The 24,882-nt window shown below is 42.1% G+C and overlaps 1 protein-coding gene across 2 annotated transcripts in view; it reads right to left on the bottom strand.

Annotated features, from left to right (window-relative positions):
- Positions 1–8,577: 8,577 nt before the first annotated feature.
- POU2F1 (POU class 2 homeobox 1) overlaps positions 8,578–24,882 on the bottom strand; it is a 102,376-nt gene continuing 86,071 nt past the window's right edge. For both annotated transcript variants that reach the window (XM_005524106.3, XM_005524107.3), the window contains exons 8-16: positions 24,490–24,584; positions 22,080–22,253; positions 18,241–18,382; positions 16,008–16,153; positions 15,338–15,517; positions 12,407–12,512; positions 11,648–11,993; positions 10,788–10,876; positions 8,578–9,560 (exon numbers count right to left, since the gene is read on the bottom strand). In XM_005524106.3, coding sequence (XP_005524163.1) covers positions 9,250–9,560; positions 10,788–10,876; positions 11,648–11,993; positions 12,407–12,512; positions 15,338–15,517; positions 16,008–16,153; positions 18,241–18,382; positions 22,080–22,253; positions 24,490–24,584 — 1,589 coding nt within the window. In that variant the 3' untranslated portion in view covers positions 8,578–9,249. The remainder of the gene's footprint in view (positions 9,561–10,787; positions 10,877–11,647; positions 11,994–12,406; positions 12,513–15,337; positions 15,518–16,007; positions 16,154–18,240; positions 18,383–22,079; positions 22,254–24,489; positions 24,585–24,882) is intronic.

Genomic DNA, 24,882 nt, shown 5'->3' with positions numbered 1-24,882 from the left:
CTTATAGCAGCCACCGTGACCTGACAAAGCTTCTCTTTCCCATGGGGGTAGGGGGAACTACATTCAAATAAAGATGAACCGGGTTAAGGATGCAGCTTCTGGCCAGGTTGGGGAGTGGGGAAGGGATACAGGATTGTCAAATAATAAAGAAGAAAATTAAGTATTTGGAGATTTATATTTTTTTTTCCTTTTTTTTTTTTCTTTTTGCTTTTTTGTTTTTTTGGTCATGTTAAAAAGTGAGTAGCATGTACGCAGCACTGGGCTGAGAGCGCCTCTGGGCCCTGGGGCTCAGCGTTGGCTCTGGGGTGGGAAAAGGCAGCGTGGGTGGCCCTTTTCCATGGAGAGTGGAGGGGAGGGGGTGGATATTCACAGACTGATCAGAGGACCCCTTGTAACCAAAGGAAATAAGATAAGATTGCAATTTGCCCTCACTTTGCAGTAGCTTTTAAGCAGCGACATTCAGAGGCGTTAGGGGGTCACTCCCCAGGTTGCAGGTCACGGGGTGCTATAGGCCAGAGTTCAGTGTTAATCAAAGGAGGGAGGGCAGACTTGGCAACTCTGTGGGGTTTGGAGAAAGTTAAAGCAAGTTACTCAGTTACGAGTTAGAAATGAGGTATACGACAGCTCCTGTACCTGTGGCGGATAAACACCCCACACCTACTCACACCTAGCCTTAGATACTACCACAGAGGAAGGAAATGGAACAACGGCACTGGCGGGGACCAAGGAGCTCCTGCCCGGGCCCTCCGCACGGAGCGCTGGCACAGGGGGGCACACGGGGTGCCCACGGGGCCGGTGCTGCTCCAGCCCTCTCCAGCCCTGCAGCGGTGCCTTCCCTTCCCCGCGCTGCAGGGAGGCGCGCCCTGAGCTCCAAGTCTTGCTCTTTGCGTTTTCCCTCGGACTCGCTCAGGCGCGGGGAGCACCGGGGTCGCGGAGGCCGACACACGGAGAGTGAATGGGGGAAGAACTAAAGGTTTTGTCTCAACTGCCTTGTTCTCAGGACACTGTCACGGGTGCTCTTGATCCTAAATCGTTTCTCAAGGGGGTTGTGCGATCTCCACGAGTTGCCCCTTGGCGTGCTGTTCCCTAAGGTCTTGGGGATTCCTACTGTTAAATAATTTCGGGGTTTCATAGCACCGCAACATGCCGGCTTGGAACGCACACGAAGCTATGACATTCAGGGAACGGGGCTTCCGTAGCTGCAGCCACAGAATTCGGCAAAGGCAGTGTGAATCCTGAAGTGGGGCCTACAACAGATAAGACAATTTTGGGAGGGAAGGGGAAGCTAACGTGATAAATTAAGTATCTCACGGTATTATGTAAAGCTCTGCCGGAGGATATTCCCCAGCAGACCGACACAGTTTTAAGACAGATCAGCATTTTGGTCTGAGCTACTTGACAATGTCCTGTTTGGTAGAGAGATGAAGTAAGGCAGAGGGGGTATGTTCCAGTTCTGGGGCTGAGCCTCAGCAGCACTAAGGAACGCCAAAGGGTATCATCTTCCCTCGCCTCCCACAAGCTGTTTCATTTCCTTCCTCAGATTTGTTTTCCATAAAGCACACCTTGTTTTCCACTTCTTTTGTTCCAAGTGCTCTTTTCTTTGAGAAGTCATTTCTTCAATATCCCTATTACCTATCTATAAATCTAACTAGCTCTTTGAAAAGTCACACAATATTAATACCACTTTTACATAATGTCAGAACAACAATTCTATTAGTAAAGCTTTCAGTGAAGTTCTGCAACCCGATTGGTGTCCGGAGGAAGAGTAGCTGGGCAACCCGCTCTCCCCCTTCCTCCCTCCCTTTCTTCACAAGAGCTCACCAAGTTCACTGATAAAACAGCTCAGCCCAATAGCACGATACATGAACATGTACAGGGCTACTTTGGGGAGCAAAGAAAGGAGTCTTCAAGGTCCCTCCCTTAAGAGAAAGACCATATGCAAAAGCTGTTGAACAGACTCTGACCTTGGACTACACTGCTTCCACATTTGAAGGAAAGAAACAGTTTTCCCTGACTGTATCCCAACATCAGCCTAAGACCTGCAGCACTGGGCAAACCCCAGACACCGTTTGTCTTCACAGAGCCAAAGCAACTCCATGCAGAAAAGGTGGGAGTACCCGCAAGAGATGAGGTCCTTAGAGGAAGGGACACTGACCCAAAGCTCAAAAAACCCCCACCCAGCTTTTCCTCTTACCCGCTCTGAGAACAGCAGAGCTGACAACTTATCAGTGCCTTTGGTTCCCTACGAGGCCACTGGGAATTCTCCCTCCCCAGTGGAGTCGAGCTCCTTTAGAAACCCAGCTCTCGCTCCCCGCACGCAGCCGGTGCCGGCTGGTGCTCACACGCACTCGCACACACACCCACCCACGCACACCCTGCCCTCTTCCCCCGCTCCAGCAGCCTCAGGGGAAACGGGAAGGGAGCCTTGGAGCCCACACGGAGCTGGCTGCAACACCCTCCCAAGGCAAGAACCACTCGCTCTTCTGCTACTCCCACCGCAACACCGAGACATCGGCCAGGAGAACGACCTGGTCCCTCGCCAACAACGCCTCAAAGCTCCTCTCCCACAACCGTCTCACAGTATTTCAACCCTTTCAGGCAGACCAGCCAGGTGTTAGGAGTAGGTTAGCTTTCACCTCTCTCAGTTTGGTTTTTTCTTTCATAGTTTTTGGTCTAGACAGGATTAGCATTGCTATTAGAAAAGGAAGTGTTTAAAAAGTTTTCCACCTATTATCAAGCACTACAAGCCCTACATTCAGTAACAAGACAAGGGGGATAAAAGGAACCTGTTTCACTTTTGCTCTCCCAGATAGATTAAGATGCGACAACCATTCTTGTCCCTCCCTGGAGTTAAACACAGCGGACCCAGTTCAGCTCTGGAGCAACTCAACTCAACTGAAACGGATTTACAGCCCCGAGGTCGATCCTAGCCCAGTACAGCCATCTCTCCCCCGAGCCTCCCCGATATTTGTTGCCTCATCTTCAGATCCCAGCGAGGGGCAAGGAAAGGCCAAGAGGGAGGGAAGTGTGCGCACACTCGAAAGGACCCTGAACAGCAACCCCATCAGTAACCTGCATGCCACCACGTGCTGTGCTGCAGATTAGACCACAGATAAACCAACCAAACAACAATCCCAAACCCAGGAGCGACAAAATGTTTCCTTTGGCAAGACAGATACAAGGAAAAAAATTTATGAGCAAACATTTTCCTTCTAACACAGTCAAACCCCCTTTCTCTGCCCCCAACATCCACCCACCCCCACCCGACCCTATAAAGTTGTAACCTATAAACAGGATCTCAAATACATACAGCATAATCATGTTTATCAATCATAATAAACCATCAGTTCAACTAAACTCTACAGCTAGAATTATCTCCACTATTTATAAAGTTTGCTTTTCTCTTCTGATTTTTTCAGTTTAAAACCAGTTCTGCGACAATGCTAAGCTATGCTGAGGTATTTTATGAAGGTGCCAGAAGCCAGCTGCTACCCACAAGTATTGTTCTCAGAGCTGTATGGTGCTACCTTTCGCTGAGGGAAGACAGGGAAGGAGCAAGGAGGGAAAGAGGCAGAGGGACGGAGACAGGGAGGGAGAAAGGGGGCCCAGATTATTCCAGTTATGGACGGTTCTTAGCAGGGCATCACTGATGGACCCAAAAGCAGCCCCAGGTCAAAGCTCAGAAGCTGCTTCATGTTTAGGAATTTGGTCAGAAAATAAGTACCTGATACGTTCTACATGCTGACCTTATTTGTCTAGTTGAGTAAAAGATGTCTTTTCTCCCACAGTTAAACTGTTTGTAACTTCAGTGCAATCTCCCTAACGCCCTCCTAACAGCATCCCAACGGGGGTGAAAATTCAGAGCATGTCCCCACTTGGAGTGTCCTGGGAGAAGTGGCAGACAGATCAAATGCAGATAGATAAGTTGAAAAGATCAAGTCTTTTTTCCATGCATTACTGTGTCCGTGTGTGAAGATATGCAAATGGAGGAATTGCTTTTCATCGTTCCAAAAGCACGGAAACTACTTGCACTGATACAGAGGGAACAGGTACCACTCACGTTGTGGAGACAAAGATATGAACACCTTAAGAAACTGTGAATTGTGAGCCAACAACTTTTTGACAAAATCTCCCCTGTCAAATATCTTTAAAGAATTTTAGGGGACTCCCCTCTGGAAAGAAGAGAGAAACTCACAAGCAGCTACAAGAGATTTAATGAGTGAGAAGGGCAGAACTTGTGCAAGGTAAGTATCTTGAATTCTCTATTGCTATAGTACTTTGGGAGGGAGAGGGCAGATGTACTGGTTGCAAAAATAGAAAGGGATTTGAGTTGGCTGTGTGAGAGCTGACAACCATAAATACAGTGGGGAGGGCAGCAGGCCAGCTTATTCCTTTGGTAATACTCCACCCTAGGCAACATCCAGCAGGGTCAGACAGGCCCTGCTGGGGTACAAGGTATGGAGAAACAGCATTTAACTATTTCAGGCAGAACAGGAATAGGGAATAGTGACTCTTCATAAAGTTAATGTGGCAATAAAAACATCTATATTTTAAACTTCCAGTTTAAAACCAAGTATCATTGAAAGTTTGGACCATGCATTATTTTATCTGTCCTAAAACATTCTAATGACCATGAGAAGCTACCTGTCTCTTTAAGATCCTTTTGTATCTTTATATATTTCTTTATCTAAGAAAATATGAATTGATATTTAAGGTAAATTAGATGTTGCTTTGGTTTAGTATCTGTGGTATGGCTCCAGCTGTAATGGTTGTGCTGCTCCATTTGCAACAACAACAGAAAAAGAGGGAATCCCTGTTTTAAGGAACTTTTGCTTTGCAGGAATGCACGCAGAGTTAAAGAATTAACTCTCCCATGTCCTTCACTAACTCAGCTGCAGAAATGTGTCAAAGCACCCCATGTGAGGCTTACAGAGGTGGCATTTGAGCATTAGGTCATAGTTCCAAGAGATGTCTACGTGCACATCCATATCACCTCACAGTGAATGATAAAAATGTACTTCAACTAACACAGTACAGTAACTCAGAAACAAAATAAATGCTCTGTAGGAAATCTAAGCAGATGTAACGATTGCAAGCAGCCACGCCTGTGCGTCCTTTCTTTGGGCTGTTCATGAATCCTTCCACGGTGACTGTGGAGAAGGGGTTCTAAGGAGACCAAGTGTGCTAAAGCCAAAGTGTGCTAAAGCAAAACGTGTTTTTCTTAAGATCAGAAAATAATGTCATCACCAAGCTACAAGACCAATTCCTGAAGCCATTGTCTAAATTAATTTTGATCTTCTGGGCATATCTGTGTTTGTGTCCCTGGAAATCTCTTGTTTTTTGAACTGTCCCTGTCTGCAGGGAGAGTTTTTCACTTTCTCTTTTCTTGCCTGGGTATTGTGACATGCTTGCAACTATGAAAAGCAACCCTCTCACCTTTAAATACAGAGACATGAAACTCTGAAAAAGAGATGCTATTATCCTTTTCCAGCACACCACCAAACTTCTTGTAATCATATTTACTGCGTCTGTACACAATTATTATTGTTTCTTTTCAGATGCATCAATTGCTGCTGCCAGCATGATGGTGATTTAAGAAAGAAACTTCTGCTAAATTCTGGTACATGATCTCACATTCTTCTCATTCTTCGAAGGAGCACATGTGCTCTTAACTTGGCAGATGTACACCCACTGCCAGCCTGATTTCTGTCTTTTACCTAACACTGGAGGTATCCAGCATCCATGAGGGAAAACACCGATAGGGATGACAAGTAGGCTCCAGGAACAACAGTCCTTCAGTCACAAGGATGTTTCAAGGGACAATGAATCAGAACACACTGGCAATGGATGCCATGGGATATGTGCTGTTTGGGAATTATGCCAGCTTCTGCCAACAAAACCAAGCATTTCTTGGATATGTGACTACTCTGAGCTTCCAGTTTCTCTCAGAACAAAACTCGCTAAGAAATTCCCTGGAATCTGGGCCCCAGATAGGGTGATGGGGTAGAGAAGAGGAGGGTAAAGGGGAATAAGGTGCTCACACCAAAGCCATGTGACCAATGCAAAGGTAGTCAGGAAAAAAAGCAGATTTTTATAATAAATAAACCATCCAAGCTGCATTAGTGTTCCAGATATGTACTCAACAAGACCCTCTCCCAACCACAAACCAGCAAGAATGGGACATGAAAACTCATTCAGACAGCTAATGGCACAGTCTCCTGAAACTGCGGAGAGAGGATTTTCCACTGATTTAAGGCCCACCTTTCTTTGTGTTTCCTAGATATCTGCAAGGACCATGACCCCCACCCCACCACAAAACCACTGGGGAGGAGGGGATCCATCGGAGACAAGCCCGGTGGTCTCCCCCCTCTAACAAAAAAAGCTTCCTGATAAATTGTACTTTTGCACAGGCGTGAAAGTAAGCAGGGACTTTCAGAGTCAGGAACAAACGCTACAGCTGCGGTTTTCCCCATCCTCTTACTTCACTCAAAACAAGTCCAAGGACTTGCATTCCTTTGGTAGAAACTATAGACTGTGCTTGGCCTCCAGACCAGCACACTGGGTACCAGCATCTTCTCTCCTACTTTTTCCCTACCTCCCTGAAGCTCACCCCAGCTGTACCTGTTGCTGCTCTGAAGCTTTTACTGTGGGCCATTTTTACAGAATTATTCATAGCCCTAAAAGTCTCCTGCACAGCCTGAAGACATAGAGACACATCAAAAATACTGAGATTCATCCATACTGGGGGGGATAAAGGTGGGACCTCTTGGATTAACTATCCTCTGACATTGCCATTCTATTTACACATCAAATAAAACAAATTAAAATCAAGTTAAGAGTCTGCCCCAAGGATAACACAAATTACCAACCAAAAAAAAAAAAAAAAGATTAAAAACAAGCAGCAACTTTTATATAAAATTAATAAAAACAAAAGACAAATGAAAAAGAAATTGTCAGTAGCATCTATCGCCTCTCTGCATCTGAACTGCACTTACACAAACTAGTCCATTAGTACAGCAGCTTGCTAGAAATTGACTTTGGTTCAAGCTTAGTTTTAAAAAAATAAAACATAAAAAAATCAAAAACACATAAGAAACGGTGGACGGACATTTGTTAGTTTCCCTGCTTGCAGTTCACTAGTTTTGAAGTTTTAGGGGTAATTGGTTTAAATATCAGTAAAACAGGAAGGTGGAGAGTTAGAGATGAACAGAGCAAAACCATGGTGGTGGGGGGAGAGATAAGGGGTTCTGCCACTTGAGTGCAAACACAAATCCCACATGCTCAGGCACAAACCAAAGCATGTGTAGAGTTTAAAGTTGCTGCCTTCCGGATCTTGGATGAGAAGCTCCAGGATCCCCCTGATTCATCAACAAAATGAACAAAGCTGCATGAGCTCATTATTTTAGGACACTCTGGTGACAAAAGAAAAGGGGGTGGGTGGGAAAGGGACTCTTCTAATACCCTCACTAGCTAAAAGTAATTTAGTTTTATAGACATGGCAGAAACCTTTAAATCCATCAGGAATGGAAAGTTCAACGTGAACTGCATTGCAGTGATCCAGTCTTCTCTCTTTAAAAATCTTTTTTTTTCTTTTTGGTTCAGATACTAGATTGTATATTTAAGAATATACGGATCTAACTTCTGTATAGTTCATTACTTCTTCCTCATCCACAAAAATATCCTTTGCTCCACGGATCAGAATCAACCTTAAAAAGTGAGTTCCGGTGGCAGGCCAGCCCCAGACGCTGGCCAGAGGCGCCGATTGCCGTCCTCACCCCGAGAGCAGCCCCGCAGCTCAGAGACCACACCAGATCAGCCCAGGGTGTGCAAAGCCCCAGAGTGCCTCTGTTGTGTTGGCATTAACAATGGCACCTTCTGTTCCCATACTCCTGGCTTCTGTCTTTTGCAGCCAGAAGCGCTTTTTTTTTTTACTAGGAAGTTCTTCTAAATAGTGTTGGAAGCATCAGAAAAGGAATATTGCTATGAACGGGGAGAATGTGACCTTCTGAAATCTGGTACCAACTCACCTAGAGGGGATTTAGGACTGTAAATGCTGCTTTACATGCTGCCAATTAGCCCGGGTCACCATGGTTTTCAAATATTTCTGTGTGCTCTTGCACAGCAAAACGAAATCACTGGAACAGAAGAGCCATCAGTATTGTCACACAATCCACACATGGGAGGTCACATCCCGCTCTCTGAAGTAAAAGGAACCAAGCAGACGAAGCTACGAGCAGAATTTGGCCGTTTTGTCTGAATATTTGAGAGAAGGAGAATGGCAGTTTGGAGCTAATTCTTACCTCTGCTTAAAAAGCAGAGACCAGCCTGGAAGTTTGCACACAGTGATCTCTTCTGCTGCACTCAGCTTCCTGCACAAATGATGAACATAAATTCTTCTGACCCTTACAAGTAGGCATTAGACAAATTCAAGGATGAGGAAACTGTTCAGAACATTTCCAGAAGATTAGGACAGAAAGTCTATTTGTGCTCCATTCTTCCTCTCCACCCCCCCGCCCTCCCCCCATGGTGTGGGAGCTCGCTGAAAATAATCCAGGAGCAAAAGACAAACGCGTCCAAACTATATATATAAAAATAATAATAATAATAATCATAATAATAATAATAGAGATACACCAGTAATACAGGCCTGCCTAAATTGTACCAGTTAAGAAAGGAACCCCCAACATGATTGATACGATTATAAACACCTTGTATGACATAATGGCCTGTACAACAGACCTATAAAATGATAATTAAAAAAGAAAGATATTTAGACCAATAAAACCAAGAAATCCCCTTCCTATGTTTGAACTGATAACCCACCTTAACTTGTCATTGTGACTGCTGGAAATGATAAGTAGTCCTTTCACTTTTTTTGTGTTTTTGTGGTTTTTAGTTTTTTTGTGGATTTTTTTTTTTTTTTTTTACATTTTTGGTTAGAAAGTTCTCCGATCCATGAAGCGATCCTGAAAAGACAGTGTTTATTATAAAATTAGGCAAATGTCTGTCCCAGCTTTAAATCCTTCCTGTTTTGCTTTCGGTTTTTTTTTCCTCCTTTTTTTTTTTTGTGTTTTTTTGGTTTTTTGTTTTTTTAAATATTTTTCCTTCTCTTTCTCTCTCTCTCTCTCTCTCTCTTGTCCCCAGCAACACGGTGAGAGGATGCCCATGGCATTTTCAGTTCATCAACCGGGCTGGCAGCCGATCCCAGCGCACAGTGACCCAGGCTGCTGGAGCACAGCCCAGCCCAGCTCACTGTGCCTTGGAGGCAGTAGTGGTGGTGGACGAGGCCCCACTGGCAGAGGCCACGGTGAGGAGAGAGTTCTGGATGGACTCGGCTGAGGTGGAGGTGGCGTGAAGGCTGGCGACTGGTCCAGAGGCCCCTGCGGAGGCTGCAGCTGCAGAGACCAAGCTAACTGGGTTGCTGGTGAGCAGAGAAAGGTTCTGAGGGTTCAGGAACAGAGGGGCAGTGACGATGTTAGGGGTACCTCCAGCATTGGCAAACACCAAGTTTCCAGTTGCATCCAGTGATGTTATTGGAAGAGAGCCACCAGATGCAAGAGCTAAAAAAAGGGAAAGTCGAGCAGGGAGGAGATAACATTAGCAGCAAGCAACAATGCAAAATGTGTCTAAAAGCAAGGGGTGTCTGCATCTGCCTTTCTCTGATACGTGTGCTCTCTAAATCACTGAGGGCAGTTGTCTCATCATAGGCTGTTTTGGGTTTTTTTTTTTTTTTTCAAAATAACCATCAGACAAGATCTTGCAGATACTAAAAAGCGTCTTTCATTTGCTGCTAAACTAATTCCACTGTGCCTTTCTTCAGCTCTTTTAGCACAATACTGGTCTATGTTTCCTGCCACAGAGAGCCTGCACATCCAGGCAACTTGCACTGGGAAGGGTTGAGATGAGGGTTCATGTGAAATGACAGCTATCACAAGATGGAGAAGGTCATGTAACCTTGAGCGTAACATTTTAAATGTTGACATATAACCAACCACTGTTACAACTTACTCTCACGGGTCTACAGCGTTCAGTGTTCAGTCTGCCTTAGATTATGATCTCCTAAATTTATCTGTGACACTTTATGAAATGGTTCTTTCTTGCAACCTAGAAACAAGATTTGTTCAGCTAGTTTAAAGGATATTTGAACACACAGGTTACCTAGCTCTTTAGACACTTGTACCACCCAGTTTTTACAGGTGGCAAACTACGAACTCAGAACAACTCTTGCTTGAAGCCAGTGGTAACTGCTGGCTTTGTGCTATTTCCAAAATAAATTAATATTTACTCTTCTGAATGTGGATTTATGTATTACAAGTTCTATGCAAGGATTTTAGGAGGCAGGATGTTTGCTGTAGGTTCTTTTCAAATACATGTGAAGACAAGAATTCAAGATCAAGACTTGCTCAGAACTGCCCTCCCAAGAGACCTCAGAATGGCGCAAGTCTGCTCAAGCAGACTACAGAAAAGCTATAAAAAGGAAATCTCTAACCTGCTAGAGATACAGGCCAATGAGGCAAGGACAATAAATTCCAGATTATATTCAGTATCTTAAATGCCTCCTTTAAATCACTGTAAGATCATACACAGTTCTGATTTGCTATCTGTAGTTGTATCTGCTCTTATCTCTGTGATCCACAAAACATATTTGCACATTTAATTTTTGTAAAACCTTTACTCCTACACAATTTATGCCCAGTGCAGAGGAGTCAGTGTTCTCTGGTAGACAAAATCAGAGGGCATAAACCGAAGCTGTGTGACAGAGATGCATTAGAAGGAACACTACTGACCTTGAATAGTTGCCAGTGTACTGTTGCTCATCAGGGCCGGGCTGAGAGCACCACCTAATGTCCCTGGATTGAGACTGAGTAAGGCACCTCTGCAGCAAACAAGGTCATGGAAGAAGTGGAAAAGAGAAAGAGTGTTACTTTTAAGAAAAGGTTGTCACTGTTCAAAAGTACACCATCATATTTTTTAAAAAGGGGGAAGGGGGGAGGGAGGGCAAGGAAGGAGGAAAGACCAAAGATTAAGGGCTATTTTTTGATTATTTTACTTTTAACTCCATGAGGGGTTCATAACATGCCTGAAGTACAAGCACTGTAAATACATGACTTGCACTGATCATTGGTGTAAAATATTCTTGTAAAGTATTTTGGGAAAACTGTTAATTGTTAGAGAACTATCATCCTCTCCCAAATGCAGATAAGAAATATGCAAATCAAGAGGAATTAAAGAAACATCTGTCCAGGCAACATTTCTAAAGCTACAACTTCAACAATACATCAGCTTGCATCTTTAAGACTTGCTCATGATGGAGAAATAAATACAGAGGAGTGAAGTGTGTCTAGACTATCTCTCCATTTTACAATTAATAGGACAGTTTCTATGATTCACTGGTAAGCTGCAGTCCTTAAGTCAAGCTCTGGAGTGAATGATTTATCAAACAACAACATCACTGTAACACAGCTTTTTCACCTTTAAAATGAACACAGCATTTGTGTACTGTGATGGGAATGGTCAATTGCCATCTCTGAGTAAACCTTCAGAATCTGAGATAAATGACAGTGATGCATAAAAGCAATTTATCCCAAGAATTCTCCTTCACTCTTCTGTCACCTCACCTAAAAGGGAGTGCAAAATTGATCCTTACCCAGCTGCAAACTGTGAGGATGCCATCAAGCCTGGGTTTAGTCCTGCTGCAGCAGCCATGGCAGCAAGACTTGCATTTGCAGGCAACTGTGCAGCTCCTTGTAACGCGGCCGCTGCCGCCGTTTGCAACCCTGATGCCGTTACCATCACCTGGCTGGTCCCGAGAGGGGAGGACAAGGGAGCGGAGGTTGTCTGTGTTGTGCTGGTCTCACTGGCACTGGATGCCTCTGAAGTGGAGGCTGAGGCAGAAGGGGAAGGACTCAGGGAGGGTGATGTCACTGCTGAAGAAGCTGGAGGTGCTGTTGAAATCACTGTTGCCGTGTTGTTGGAGGTGGTTTCTGTTGTGCCTGGAAGATTGGTTCTGGTCAGATCAGTACAAAACACAGACACCAGAAACCCCTGCCCACCCAAACTCAACTGCATGTCCAGCTGAAAGGGGCACAACACACACATTTCTGTAGTACCAAGAAGCACCAAGAGTTCAAATAAAAAAATGAAATTACACTTCCCAATGGGAGGCTGAGGAGCTCTAGAAGCCAGCAATGAAAAACAGTGTATCTTGTTTCAGCACCACCTGTGATTTTATTCCTGGAAAACCAACTCAGTGGTGACAAAAACTGGAGCTTCCTAGTGCAGCAACAAGGAACAACGACATTAATGTCCTGGGATAACCAGTGACCAACAGTGAATGACTCTTTTAAGAATTCAAAAGGGAAAACCGGTAGGGGTTGATGTGGTGGCAGCAGAGATCAGCCCTTACCTGTGACTGACAGACTGGTGACAGCAGGACTGGCCAGAGGGAGCACGGGGTTGACAGTCAGGGTTGTAGCTGCACTGCTAGTCACAAGGCTTGGCGTGGTTGCCACCTGGAGGTCAAAAACGAATAAAACTGCTCAGCTGCTCAAAGACAGAGTCACACGCTACACCTGGGTTTCTTTCTTTCCACCCTCAGCTGAGGAAGTCAGGGAGAACACTGCATATAAACTAATCTTTTTTGTAACTTGGTTAATCATCCAATGAAACAACCATAGCACCATCTCTAATTACCAGCAATATCTTTATTCCTAATAATTCAGTATTTGAAAGGAGATACACGTCTCAAGACTGCAAGCTAGCCCTCTCTCTGCCACCCCACTAAGACAGCATCTTGTCTTTAATAGAGACACTCTTACAGAAAGAGTTACAAAATATATTATTTCTACTTTTTTCTTTTTTGTTTAAACATCTTTTCAGCTCCAAATCTCTTTCTCTGATAAAATTATGTAAATGCCCCAGCATTAACAAAGATATTTAGGGTAATGTGTTTATATGGAGAAGCAGAATAACATTTCACTTTTATTCAACCAGACTATAAGCTTTACTTTGATAAGCTTCCTTGTGCCAGAGGAAGTACCTCTGAATTTTAAAACATACAAATGGAGTTTTCAATTGTGGATGGCTTATTACAAGAAAGCTACAATAAACTGAAGACATTACAGATAAACACCAAAGATTTAAGGCTGGAGAAACTAGCTTATGAGGAAAAATGAAATATAAGGAAAGGACTTTTTATGGACAAGAAATGGTGTCCAACAGTAGTATCTGAAGGCTGTTATACATCAATGAGAGAAATGAATCCTTTAGAATTGCCCAAGAGAACATAGCCAAGGATATAGGCTAAAAATTCCTCCTTTCCACTCTCTTACCTTAAGTCTATTATCAGAGAAATATCTCTCATGCTACACATCCTCTTAGAGGGAGTCAAATGCTTCACGCATTTTAAACAAGACTGGGGCAACTGGGACAGATCTGAAAGCTTTCTGCCCATCTCAAATAGCGTATGAAATTAAGAGGAGCTGGATACACAGTACACCTCCCACTAATGCAGCCCAGCCACCACATCTGTCATCTGCCCAGCAAGCAGTTAAGGCCAAGGTCACAATCCCTATTCCAGGGCAGAGAATGACCTGGAATTAATACAGCTCACCCCCGTGGTTACAGTGAGTGACTCCAGCCAATGCAAAAGGAGGCTGCCCCCAAAAGGAGCCTTCCCCTCCAATCCTGCTGCAGAGCCCTCACCCTCGTGCAGCCAGGCTGCAAGTCACAATGGTTATCTAACCATACTGAAAATTCATCACTGTTCCTCACATGGCTAATTTGCAGTCCAACTACTAAACGAAGCCCAAGCATCCTATGTGACCACAATCTCCAGAGCTGACACAAGGAATCAACAAAGCACACGGTCAGTGAAGGCTGGGGGCAGCAGGGCTGGAACATCCATTTGAGTAGTAGCAGCACAGTTTTAAGAGAAGCTCAGAATGAGTGAAAACACTAGTGAAACTTCACTGATGAAAGGGAGACTGTGGTTAACACCTCAATTTCTTACATACAATGGTAGATTATAGCAACAGGAAAATTTCTGTAGGAAAGCTCCTTTAAGTTGCAGTCTGAGGGAACTTGCACAGTTACTAAAACACTCTATCATAAATCTCACTATGTTCTACTTTGGTAGCAAGGCATGCAACCTTGCTTTGCAACTGGGCAAAAAAACCTCCCACCAAAACAACAACAATCATAAAAAATACTAAGTACACTTAACACGGCCCTTCCCCTGAAACAAAAGGTTGCATGCACACACCCTGAGACAAGGATGAGGGAAGAGAATAACACGTCACCAAAATTAATGGTTTAATGAAGTACTGGAAGATATTAGCTACTACGGTGATGAGGGTGGAATAAATACTACAAAAGGACAGCTACAGGCTACATAAATTCCACCACATTCCTATTAGCATAGCTACTATGAAATCTAATAGCTACTGTTTCTATTTATGAAAACAGACCTCCATGGACATTGGTAGCAAAGGTGCTGAAGGAACCTTGATGCATGTGTTTTGTTACTCTTATTTTCATGAAGTTTGTGTTTACCTGAGGTAAATACAAGTGTGGGAAATTAATTACAAGAGTATTAGCTAAACTGTTCTTTTGTTCCATGTCTTTCTTTTATATAAATAATTTCTGACTAGAAGTAACAACAATGGTATCGCTGCATTTGTGTGACCTAAGTCTCCAAATGATACAGAATAAAAGGATGGGTAAGACTGGAAGGGACCACAGTGGGTGGGTCCTTTGATCCAACTTCCCTGCAAGGTCAGTCCTAGAGCACATGGCACAGAATTGAGTCTGGATGGTTCTTGAGTATCTCCAGTAAGGGAGACTCCACAGCCTCTCTGGGCAACCTGTTCCAGTGCATGGTACATTTTACTGCTGCTCATTTACTGACCAGAAATGCTAATATAAGAGGGGAGGGGGAGAGCTATTAAGGACTTCGCAAAAATTACTATTATTTTATAAAAATAAAAAAAAAAAAAAAAAAAAAAGGGATAAAAGAAGGAAAGTCCAGATATAAACTGGTTATTATCTGAAGTAAGGTCAAAGCAACAACCCCAAGTGCAAATTTCGTAGTCAGAATATTTGTTCATGAACTGGCTAAATAAAACACCCTCACTGAAGGCCTGACTAGTGCCTGATTTGTAAGCATTATCTCTCTTACACAGTATCCAGGTGGAACACTCAAAATGCCAGTAAAATATAAATATGAGAACAAGTCTGCTGTACAAAGAAGGTGCAGCACGTGTAGCTTCCACAGTGAGCACAGCAGAACTACCTCTGCCAGTGATCAACAGTGATCAACACACTTCCTGACTCTTACCAGTGAGGTTGGACAAGGGAAAATTGCTTTGATGGGCGAGCTGCTGGTTCCACCACTGCTGGGTGGGTTGATCCTTTTCTCCTTCTGGCGCCGGTTACAGAACCAAACGCGGATCACCTCCTTCTCCATGTTTAGCTGGTCAGCTATCATGGCGATCTCATCCGAGGTAGGCTTTTGGTTCTGACAAAAGAAAATGGTATCTGAAAAGCTCTGAAATTACCTCCTGAAGTTTTGCATCATAGCCTCTTCTCCAGTAGGCAGAAATCTGAATTGGTGATTTAGATCCAGAATCTGGTCAGTGGTACAGTAGAGACAAACCACCGTAGATGTTTCTGCCCTCCAGCTAAAAACCTCAAATTATGTGTGCTTAGACTATTGCCCCATTTATCTATCCTCATGAGGGGTAGTGTTTAAACCTATGTCTGAGTATACTGGAATGCAGAATCACGAAGTCAGTGAACTGCAAGAACCAATGAGTTTTTCTGAGGGGGTTTGTGTTTGTTTTTACAGTGAAGCAGATGTTGATGGATGTTTCTTGGCACAGCTTTTGTGTTCCCACTGTTCCCACTTTCCTAAATAGCACCGTGATGGCTTTACTCTGACACATATAATTGTTAAGTGAAGCTCCTCCATTTGTTCATAGGCTGAGCACAGCACCAGGACCACTGACCTCCAGGAAACTCTTCTCTAAGGCCACACGTATGTTGGTCTCTATGCTGGTGCGTTTCTTCCTCCTACGGTTCAAGCCTTCGATCCCTTGCCCTGGAGAATTCAGGGCACTTGGGCTGGAGAGAGTTGAATCAGATGAGAGGTTTTCTGAAAAAGAAGAAAGTAATACAAATCAGGAGATTTCATTTGAATGCAATGCAGTCTAATGCAAGTGTTCTTCATCTATGCAAAGTACCTTAAGACCTGCTCTGTATCTATGCCAAATACACAGAGGGTCATGAAGATCACATGCATTAATCACTATATTTACAAATGACATCATACACCTGAAACTAAAAAAGCTACAAGTAAGCCCAGAGGATTCCTTCTGCTCCTGTATGCTACCACAGTATCCCTTCTATAATACCTATACAGAGCTTGTCTCCCATATCTCACTCTACTCCCCACTCACTGCAAGCCCCAGTTTAAAGGAAAAAGGAGTACTTGATATCCATGAGCCATAGCTGAAAGTCACATGCAGCTATGAAAAAATCTGAGCAGCCTGACATTTCTTTTACCCACTCTACAAAACACTCAAGGAAGAGAAGTTCATAAATGGCTTCACAGTGTTTAGTCTCTTCTCTCAGGACATCTTAGCAGATACTCAGTGCTACCAACCACTCTACACAGCGAGCAGCTCCCTTCTACTTCACCAGGGCTCTTAACCCCTAATCCTGTCTTTCTGGCCTCACAGAGGAGAAAAGAGAGAACATTTAACCCCACTGTGCAGCAGGAAGAGCAATCTAACCAAAAGGCAAGCTCCAGCAGGGAATTTAAACACAGTGATTAATGGTGGCTGGAGTTTGTGGGTGATAAGCAAGTGTCAAAGTTAACAATGCCCACCATTATTCTGATAGATAATATAGATAGATAATGGGCAAGTATTTTCTAGATTTTTTTTTAATAGTAATGGCACCTGTAAACATGTGGAAACCCTTCCTCAGCCTGAAAACTCCACTGAGAAACAGGTGATTTCCATGGCAATAAATTCTGGAATCATTGGTATGCTTCTCCCGTCTGCTTTTACCTAAAAGTAAAACATTAGCCTCTAAAGTTGCCTGAATCTTCTGAAGATTTTCATGAAACTGAGTCAGAGACAATGGTTCCCCACTTGCAGGATGTGAAGAACCCTGACACTGCTCATAGTCCTTAACTTTACAGACACAAGTATTTCTTCAGGCTAGCAGGAAAAAATCCCCGATGACACTCCTTGCAGCACTGGATCCATCCAATGCTGCTGAAAGTCTTGGGGACCGCTGTCCTGTGGACTTAAGCAGTAAGTGTGGAGGTATCTATGTTTTCTATCACAGACCTACAACACCTAATGATAACCCCTGCCAGCACGACAGAATGACACTTCCTTTTCTCAACAAAGGACAAATTTTCAACACCACATGAAATTACTTTCAAAATTTCAGAGACTGCTGCAGGCACCAGCATAAAGCTCTCTCCATTTTGGTAAAAATAGGAAGGCACACACCATCCCTGCCATCTGTTTAACATATCCATCAAGTTTTATACTATGTACAGTTGCACACTTGGAAGAAAAAACTGGCTGACAGCACTCTGAAAACACTTCCTTATCCTAACACCTAGCACCACCACACAAGCTCCTTTTGCTGGTGGGAGATAAAAAAAAGAGAACAGTACCAGCACTGGCATAGTGAATAACTTGTAACCCAGGAAAAAAATTCATATGGGAGGGAAAAAGCAAAACCTAACCCACGATAAACTTCCTACAGGGAAAAAGATTATTTATCTGAACCCTTGGATAGAGATAAAAGGAATGCACACAGGGGTATGGAAGGAGATGGATGCAATAAGCTCTGCCTACTGAAACAACAAATCATGCAACCCTCTACTACACATCTGAAAAAGAAAGCTAGAAGAGGATTAGAAGTTATATGCATTAACATACACGAAGGAAGAAAACCATGACACATATTGTACCTCATCCCATGCAATTGTTCAGCTATCTAGAGAACACATTTCTGAAAGTTCATACTGCAACTATTTTGGATGCATATAGGCACACGGAAAGTGAACTATAGACCCTTATTTCTACACCCTCATTTGTCCCATGGGCAGCTACAAAGGCTGATAGCTTCATAAAACCATAAGGGCACAAACGAAGCAGCTTTTCAGAATGCTACTGATTTTGGTGGGCTGGTGAAGAAATACACAGACTCATTCACCTGCATCATTGAGCCACTTTTCCAGAAGTGGCTTTAACTTGCACATGTTCTTAAAGCTGAGGTTCAAGGCTTCAAAGCGAGAGATGGTAGTTTGGCTGAAGTCATTTCCATAGAGTTTGCCCATAGCGAGCCCAACATCACCCTGGACAAAGAAAGAGAAAAAAGGGATTCACTGACACAGGCACTTCCAAAGCAAGGAATCCTGTCACATTCTGGTGTTCTCTTAGAGACTCCACTGCTGTGTGGGATTTCAGTTTCACAGAGGCTTTCTTAGCACTACCAAGATTCATGCTAAAGCAATAATCATAAAGAAATGTCAAACCTCAGTCAGTTTAACCGTGTAACTCTTTCCAGGAAATCCCTGATGCTTTGTCTTCTTAGCATTATCACTGAGCGGCACATTCCACTGAATATTAACTCGTAATTTTTTCTTAGTTCTTTAAAATAAGTAAAGGCCAAGCTCTCTTTAGGAGCAGACTTAAGTTTTTCTGCATATTTCACACCAAAGAAGGAAAGTTCAAATAAGCAGAAATGCAATGAATTCACATTCTCAAATTTGTAGGAAATACTCTAGAAAAGATGTCTGCAAAGATACATCATATTTAAATAGATGCAGAAATATCCTTATCTGAACTGTTAGTATCTTCTGAGGTTCAAATCAAATTCCTCCCCAATAGATACAAATTTCAGAGCAGACAAGAACTTGAACCATTTCAAATAATGATTAACTGCAGTCTTGACTATCATTACCCATCTGCCACAAACCTATCCAGGAGATTTACAGGCAGATGATCATCTCCTTACATCTGTTATTGCTTTTTAAACTCACTTTCAGCTAGCTATTCTGCTAGCAGACATTCTGCTTATTCTAATATTTATGTATATATTATATAGCTATGTAGTATACACTTGGAAAGCGGTGTTTAAAAAAAAAATCAATCCATTCTTAACTGTGACCATTAAAAACACCATAACATGTACATGCTTTGTTTTAAAGCTGGAAGGTCCTACCCTTTGAAAAAAATAAAAAAGCACTTATATTTCAAGTATACTATTTGGTCTAAAGTAGCTTTATTTAGATTTTTAAGCACAAAACAAAGCATGAGAAGTCTGGAAGAAGAGGCTGAAAAGCTGGAGCACAGTTAGTGGAGTTTAATTGCAAATGGGTTAGTTGGTTTGGGCATAAAGCTCGTTTTTCTCTGAGGTCAGCTCCACAACCACAGCTGGGTATGAGTACACTGACAGCATGCAGAGTGGCCACACACAAGCCAGGAAGAAAACAACCTTCAGGAAGCTTAGTAAATTGTGCAGGTTGAGCAAAGAAAACAATTTCTTTCCTAGAAGAGGACCAGAACAATTGGTTTGTGTGCCCTTCAATCAGAGGAAACACGTGGGAACTCACATTTATGCCTCTACTCATATGCCAGGATTCTGTGCATTTTAAAACTCATAAATCATTCCAAGAGGAGTAACGTGGATGCTCTTCTGGGTTTATGAAGAAGAAAACCTGGCTATGTAAACCATTTTAGAGATAAGCTGATTTATGTCTTGGCAGGAAAGAGTTATGAAATTTGCTCCAGTCCCCCAACTAAATTTAATTCTGGATTTATGTTGTTCTTACAAACATTTGCCATCTGATTTAAAATGAATAGTTAACCATTTCTTTGTCAATGCCAAAAGGTGGCAGCATTTCAGCTGCAGGCGAAGGAATTTACATACTGGGATAAGAATTTTATATATTGGGATGAGAATTTTATATATTGGGATGGCCCACGCATAAGATGGAACAGAGTATAAAGGCACTGTATACACATCTGATCTACTCTGTAGGTTGACTGAAGCTCTGGTAATGAACTGAAACTGATTATAAGGTACATCATTGTTGTGTGTACTGGTCTGTTAAGAAGCTCAGATGGTCTAGCAGAGGAAATACTTTTCACAGAATAAAAATAACATTGTCTAAAATGTTCACTCACATCTCTTGAATCTGTACTGAGCAATTAGTCCCAGGCCTGCAATGATGCTAAGGTGCAGTTTGCTCATTGTGTCCCTGTATGTCAAACATGGAGGTATTTTTAAGGAAAATAAACAAAAGGATTTAAATGCATCACCCACATTTCAGGGTGGGAGAAGAGGCAGAACTGCTGAAATTCAAAACCTGTTTTATTGTTCACACGACAGAATGCAGTAAGTGATTAGTTTGCAATGCAAACTAAATCTCACAATTATTTTTGAAAGGCAGGGGTGGCATGAGTCTGAAAAAGCTTACAGTACTGCTGGAAATAAATTTCTTTTATCCTCTGAAAGGCACTCTATTTATCCAACTATAGGAAACCAAAGTAATCAGGGTCTCTAATTATCATCCAATTATGCAATTAGGCTGAAGTTATTAGAACAGCCTAATTACACACATACAAACTCAGAGAAGGATAGGAATGACCAGATGTAATTTTATCACATTCTCAAGATTCCCCTTTTTTAATCTGAAAAGCAAATACTGAAATGTAAGCCTGAGCAGTTGTGTTCATTTTTCCTCACCATGAAAATTCATAACAGGGTCAATAAAGAAAGGTTAACACGTAACTTAAAAAGTCTAGTTGAGCCTTTATAATCATCTCACAGCAGGGCAGATTAAACATAATAATGAGAGAGCTACACGAACCTCCTCTGTCAAGCTATAGGGAACCTATTGTATTTTACCCTATTCTGTGCTGCTCTATTCGAGCTTTTGTGTGTGTCCATCACTTGTATTTCTGTGCCTCCCTCTAGTGGAAAGAAGGGAGGGAAGGAGGCACAAATGCCAGCAAAATGCACTTCATTTGACTAAGAACATTCTGTTCTTGACTTATAATTAAGATGCTGCCAGGAACTTTCATTATGAACTTTGATTTTTCAATTTAGGACTTTGCCAGAAAAATAAATCTGACTTCAGCAGATACTTTCAGTTAGAGTAGATTTACGTATTCTGCTCCATCACATATGTTGGACTGACTGCTCTGAGCTCAGACTTTGAAATACTTTGATTTTTGCATGCTCTTTCTTCTAGTAAAAACATGCTTGTTTACCTGGGGAGATATTTGAATTTTGCAGAGGAAAAAAATAACTTTGATATTAATAAGAAAGGACTCTTGGAACCAAGTTCCTTTCAACAGAATAATGGAACATATAAATGCACTTTGTACTTTTAATTGTGGTCTTCATTCAAACACCCTCACTATGTTCATGATTACTTTTCTTCTGCTCTACAGGTATTTCTGAGCTTTTAAACAAACCAAAACAAACCACAACTCCAGTTCACCCTTGTAAGGAGAAAACTTCAAAGGTGACAGTCCTTTCAGGTTTTGTTTAGGAACCTTAGCAAAAGCATTAAATACAGAAATCATTGATGTTTAATAGGAAAATACGCTTGAGAGATAAAAACCTTTTGACATCCAAAGCAACTGCACAGATGTGATATACTTTTTAAACACACGGAGCAGTTAATTGTACTGTATGATTTTTGGAACTTTGTACTTCTGAAGGCAGCTTTAAAGTGCTTTGTCCCATTCATGTCACATCCCATAGAATGAATAGTGCACATGCAATGACATCTGGAGCTGGTAAATGCACGTTTTCCCCTGCTGGGAAAATGGCTATGCTTTAAAACCAACAGGGAAGTAAAAGTAAGATGGATGTATGGCTTTTTCTGTTATTTCTTAGAAATCCCCCACATAAAGGCCAGAGCATAACCCTATTTAAGCAGGTTCTCCTAGGAAATGATGGAATTGTAGTCTCCCCCCAGACTTGAAAGATGAGACCTCAGGTTCCACACTGGCAGGCACTAAGGTACGCAGTCTCACCTGAGTGAATCCAAGTTTGATCCGTCTTTGTTTGAAAGTCTTGGCAAACTGCTCAAGCTCCTCAAGGTCACTGGGCTCCTCCAAGCTGGGAGTGTCGATTCGCTTTGGTGTTGACTGGCTCTGTGGAAGTGGCTGAATGGGGGTCGCTGCTATTGTGCGTGTTGGGGTTGCTGGCTATTGAGACAGCAAGGAAAAGATGAAAATCAGACTTAAGAGGATAATCAACAGAAATTAAATTCCTAAAAGGTATGCGATGGTTTTGTGAGAGAGGTCAGTAAACTGGACATTTCCTGCAATCTGCAAGTTCCTCCAATTTATTAACATTCCTCTCCAGACCAAGCAAACACAATCCAGAAAAGTATAATAGTATGACTGGTTTTTAAAGGTTCTGTCATAACCAGTTAAAGAAAAGTAAGAGATGTTCAATGGTAACCAACAACTTTCACTTGCTGCAGAAGCTGCTCAAAGAAAGGCTGAACACACACTACTTGATATACTTCTATCACTTATAGACTACTTGGCATTCATCCCTTTTAAAAAAATTAAAATTGAATTGGTCTTGTGAGGTGGCAGATTTTCATCAGCCCAAAAGATTCAAATCTCCTATTTAATCCTGGAAGAGTGAGCACATACAGATGCAGAAAACATGACAAGTTTCCTCCAATGCCATCTCTTGTGACTGACTCAACTCTTCAGGAAGAAAAAACTAGATTTACCTCTAACCCTTCTGTTGATAGTTGTAACAAAATGAACATACTGGTGATACAAGAAATTAAACAAAGACAATCTGCAGAAAATTATTCCTTTTAGGTCACACTTTTTTCCTACATGAAGGGTAACTTTCTAGGAAGTCCATGGAAGGTTCACTATTCCTGAACACTGGCATACTATGGCATTTTGCGATGCAACTACAATAAATATCTGAAAAAAATTAGCAACTTGGAAAATGTTCACAGTATTGCACAATTCAGGCTTTATGTGCAATAAGAACACTGGAAACATGTTTTGATTGCATAGCTCTACCTCTTTGCATGCCATGATCAGCTGAGATGCAGAGACAAATCATTTACTCCAGTTAAATTCTAGTCAGCTTAGCTATGGCTCTTCCTTAAAGGAGATTTCTTGGCCCTGTGTCCTACACCCAGTTCTGAAACTCTGGACTCCTTCAGGGCAAATATGAACAGCCTCAAGTCCAGGCAGCACCAGAGTACTACGCAAAGTCTATGCAAAGGTTCAGAAAAGGCTCTTTTAAAAGAAATTGCCTACATATAGCTCAGTCTTTATATAACTCCTTATGTTGCTTTCCTCCTGGGTTAGTGCAGTGTTTTGCAGTGCACAGCAGATGGTAGAGGGAGGTCAAGATCTATAATTCCATTACTTGATAAATAATATAATCATATATGATCTTTCTAGGACTGCAGATACATGTGTCACACAGGTTTTTAATATTTTTTAATTTACATTAATCATAGCGGGTAATTACTGCAATATGTCTTCGCTTATTTCACCCACTTTACATAATTTATTCTTTCTTAGTAGTTTTAATTTATTTTTTTTTTTTAATCCAAGAATAATCTTTAGTGGAGAATCATGCTGCTAGCTGAGGTATGAACTAGAGGTGAGACAAATTCCATTTTCCACATGGTGCATGAAAAATACTAGAGGTGGTATAATAGAAAATGTAGTTTTCTAAGACTGATAGACTCAGGCACCTTATTGCAGACTAGAAAATTCTTATATGTAACCGAGGTGGCAGGAAGATACTGTGTGATATTACATGGTATTTGAGAAACAGCATGCAGCCATGAAACTAAACTGCACAGTAAAACCCAGAGCCAAGCACAACTAAATTTACAGGCACATGCAACCTTAAAATTGCTTTTCTTATAGTCTGAAAACTTAATCACAGAGTTATAATATTTTAATATACATCTATCAGAATATTCGAATATTTCATTTCTAACAATCTCTTCAGCTTCACAGATGGTAACTGGTAAGACTGGCAATGACTTAGCAGTGATTGCAAAGTAACTACACTAAAATAAAAATAGATTACCACTGCAATCTTCAGAAAGAGACTTGTCAGTAATCCCCTTTTCGAGCTTTTGAAGGAGCTCACACCTTGCTCCTTTGAATTTCCAAGAGAACCTTGCAGGAAATCAAACGATGCTCTAGTGCCATTAACTCAAGATATCAATCATGAAAATTTCAAGCTAAAAACCCACTTTAGAATGTTAAAGCCTGGAAAGAGACACACTGGGGTGGGAGCTACAAACCTGAACAATCTAGAAAGACAAATTCCCTATTATAGCTACAGCACCTATTCAGGTAACTAATACAAAGGGTCCATTCACTTCCCATGGTTTAAATCCCCTCAAAGCAAGTCATGAAGTGTAGGAAAAAGCCTGACCTGCGAGGCAAGGGTGATGCTTGGCTGAGACTGCAGGAGGTTGGCTTGGCTTTGCTGAGGTAGTTGCGTTAAGAGATTCTGCGCTTGCAGGAGACCTGGAGAGAGAAAAGTGTGCGTTTGGTTTATCATTCAAAAACACTAAAACATGAAATGAGGTAAAACAAGGCTCTTGCCAAATGATGGACAGTTAAAAACAAAAAAATTGAGATGCGAGCTTTCGTTTCATCCTTGCACAGAAATCTTCAGACCGGATTTTTCAGCCCCTTGCATTTCCCTAAAGTGTAAGTGGTGACAGAAGAGGAAGAGGGAGAAGTGTGTGTAAGTCTCCTCTCCAGAAAGAGTTGGTAATGATCTAGGTCATCCCAGTTCTGTGTGCAGGAACCATTTACTGCC

This window comes from Pseudopodoces humilis, chromosome 2 (assembly GCF_049639895.1).
Source record: "Pseudopodoces humilis isolate 2021_Gansu_Grassland_sample_001 chromosome 2, ASM4963989v1, whole genome shotgun sequence".
In the NCBI taxonomy this organism is placed as follows: domain Eukaryota; kingdom Metazoa; phylum Chordata; class Aves; order Passeriformes; family Paridae; genus Pseudopodoces; species Pseudopodoces humilis.
The sequence above is the reverse complement of the archived record's forward strand: the minus strand, read 5'-3'. Positions and strand labels throughout refer to the sequence as shown.